This window comes from Eschrichtius robustus, chromosome 10 (genome assembly GCF_028021215.1).
Source record: "Eschrichtius robustus isolate mEscRob2 chromosome 10, mEscRob2.pri, whole genome shotgun sequence".
Lineage (NCBI taxonomy): Eukaryota > Metazoa > Chordata > Mammalia > Artiodactyla > Eschrichtiidae > Eschrichtius > Eschrichtius robustus.
Window position 1 is genome coordinate 43274933 of NC_090833.1, and position 2488 is coordinate 43277420.

General features: G+C 63.9%; 1 protein-coding gene across 1 annotated transcript; it reads right to left on the bottom strand.

Annotated features, from left to right (window-relative positions):
• Positions 1-784: 784 nt before the first annotated feature.
• On the bottom strand, positions 785-2041 carry FOXB2 (forkhead box B2). Its single transcript, XM_068553444.1, has one exon. It carries the CDS (start codon positions 2039-2041, stop codon positions 785-787), a length of 1257 nt encoding a protein of 418 aa, XP_068409545.1.
• Between the last annotated feature and the right edge of the window lie 447 nt (positions 2042-2488).

Below are 2488 nucleotides of genomic sequence, written 5' to 3' on the forward strand. Positions count from 1 at the left end.
ACTTACTTTTGGAATCTGGGGCTTTGCGCTTTAAGCTGCTGCCATTCTCTTTTGTGCAAACTAATTGCTTTAGCCGTTCCTTCTATCCTTCTCGACCCTCGGGTCAGAGCCAAGAAACTTAACTGTTTCCCAAGATCCTTCGTGAGGTTCCCACTGCCCCCAAAGAGGCTTTATTCATGCTACCGTGTCCTTGTCCATTTCACCGACCAGGACAATAACGGTATCAAATGCTCCCTCTTTTCCTTCTTAAATAAAACGAGATTTCCTTAGTGAATAGCAGTTTTGTCTAGAATGTTCAGGAGAGGCGACATTGTTCACGAGAGGTTGAGACCCGCGGGAAGAAACTTGGTGGCTGACGTCTGTTTCATCGTCACTCTCTGTTGGATTTCTCCCAGGGAGGTTTAGCCCTGCCAGCTTCTGCTCCCGGGAATAAGAATAGAAATCCAATTCCAATATGCCAGCGAATGAGGCTTCCCCAAACTCGTTCGTTCCCTCCCCCCATAACTTATGGATTTATAATTTTAATTACAATAGAAACTCTTACCTGAAAATTGGCTTTCATTATTCTGATTGTACAACATAGTATAAACACAGACACCAGAAGTGTTATATTTATTCAGACCACTGGAGAATCCACTTTCGGGTTTGTTTAAATACCTTCCTTTCCCGCAAAGGCTGGGGCTCGCCAGCTCTACCCGACCTGGTCAGGGCGCCCTCGCCCTCTCCGGCGGTCCAGGGCCAGGTGAGTCTCCATGCGTTCGTCTCCCCCAGCCCGCTGGGTACCCTAAGAATGCACCAGCACCGAGTGCAGAGAGCCGCCTTTGCTCTCGGCCGCACTCGGGGCGGTGGGCTCCATCAGAGAGACGGCGGGCGAGGCGGCGGCAGCCGGGCACACGGTGGACGGTGCTGGCGGCTGTGCGGCCGCGGGGACAGCGAGCGCTGGGGGCAGCGCGGCCACCGGTGGCAGCGCAGGAGTCGGCTTGATGGGCACGGGCACCGCAGGCAGGCTCTGGCTTGCCGAGTGGCACAGGGCCTTGACCGGCACCCCGAAGGCCCCATACTCCGGGCCCACGGGGACCCCCGCGGCGGCCGCGGCCGCGGCCACTGAATCCATGACGCCGACGTGCGGCCACACGGAGCTGACGACGTTGCCGAGCTGGCCCGGCACGGGATAACCTAGGTGGTGCATGACGGACGCCAAGGGCAGCCCGCCGGCCTGCAGCACGCCCTTGTAGTCCCGGCCTATGATGTTTTCGATGGCGAACGGGTGCTTGAAGCCCGACGTGGACGCGGCGGCGGCGGCGGCGGCAGCGGCGGCGGCCGAGCCCAGCCCGTAGGGCGGGAACTGTGACAGGCGCCCCACACTGCCCACGGCCGCCGCCGCCGCCGCTGCCGCCGCCGCCGCTACGGCCGCCGCCTCCTGCATCTTGCCGGGGTGAGACGGCTGCTGAGGCTGCGGCGGCTGCTGCGGTGGCTGCGACGCGAGGTGCGGCGGCGGCTGCGGAGCCGGAGGCGGCTGCTGGTGGAAATAGTGCACCATGTGCGGCGGGGGCGGGGGCGGCGGCGGCGGCGGCTGGGGCGGGTGGTGGTGATGGTGGTGGTGCGCGGCAGCGTGATGGTGGTGGTGCGCGTGCAGGTGCCCTCCCGGCCCAGCGCCTGGCGCGCCCTTGGCGCTTCCCGCGTGCAGGTGAGTGTGGTCAGCGCGCAGCACCTTGAAGCGCTTTCGGCGCCTCAGGAAGCTGCCGTTCTCGAACATGTCGCCGCAGTCGGGATGCAGTGCCCAGAAGCTGCCCTTGCCGGGCTGGTCGGGCCGCCGCGGGATCTTGATGAAGCAGTCGTTGAAGGAGAGGTTGTGTCGGAGGCTGTTCTGCCAACGCTGCGTGTGCTCGCGGTAGTAGGGGAAGCGCTCCATGATGAACTTGTAGATGTCGCTCAGAGGCAGCATCTTCTCGGCCGAGTGCTGGATGGCCATCGCGGTCAGCGAGATGTACGAGTAGGGCGGCTTTTGGTCGCTGTACGAACTCTTCCCCGGCCGCGGCATCGCCCCTGGCGCCTCCACCGCCCTCTGGCTCACACTGGACCGCAGCGTCGCTCCGCACCCCGCTCCCGGGGCCTGGCTGTCTCCACTAACCCCCACTCCGCCCTCCCGGACCCGCCACCCCGCCCTCTTTCCCCCCCAGACCCTCTCGCCGTTTCTCTCCCGCCTTCTCTCAGCGGCCTGCGGTCTCCGCGCTTGGCCTCTTGACCCAATTTAGCAATCCGACGCTCGCAACTTCTGGCCCCGACGGTCGCCGACTGGCGCGCACAGTCGCGGGCGGGGCGCGCCAGCTTCACCGCCACCCTCTCGGCGTCTTCCCGCGGGTGGCCAGAGGCTGAGCGTGGGAGCTGGCGGAGGAGTGGGGAGGGCCCTGTTCCCTTCCGGCCTCCTCTCTGCTTTTTCTCGGTCCGAGGGAAGCGCAGGCCCAGAGAGCTGGGAGGAAGGACTAGG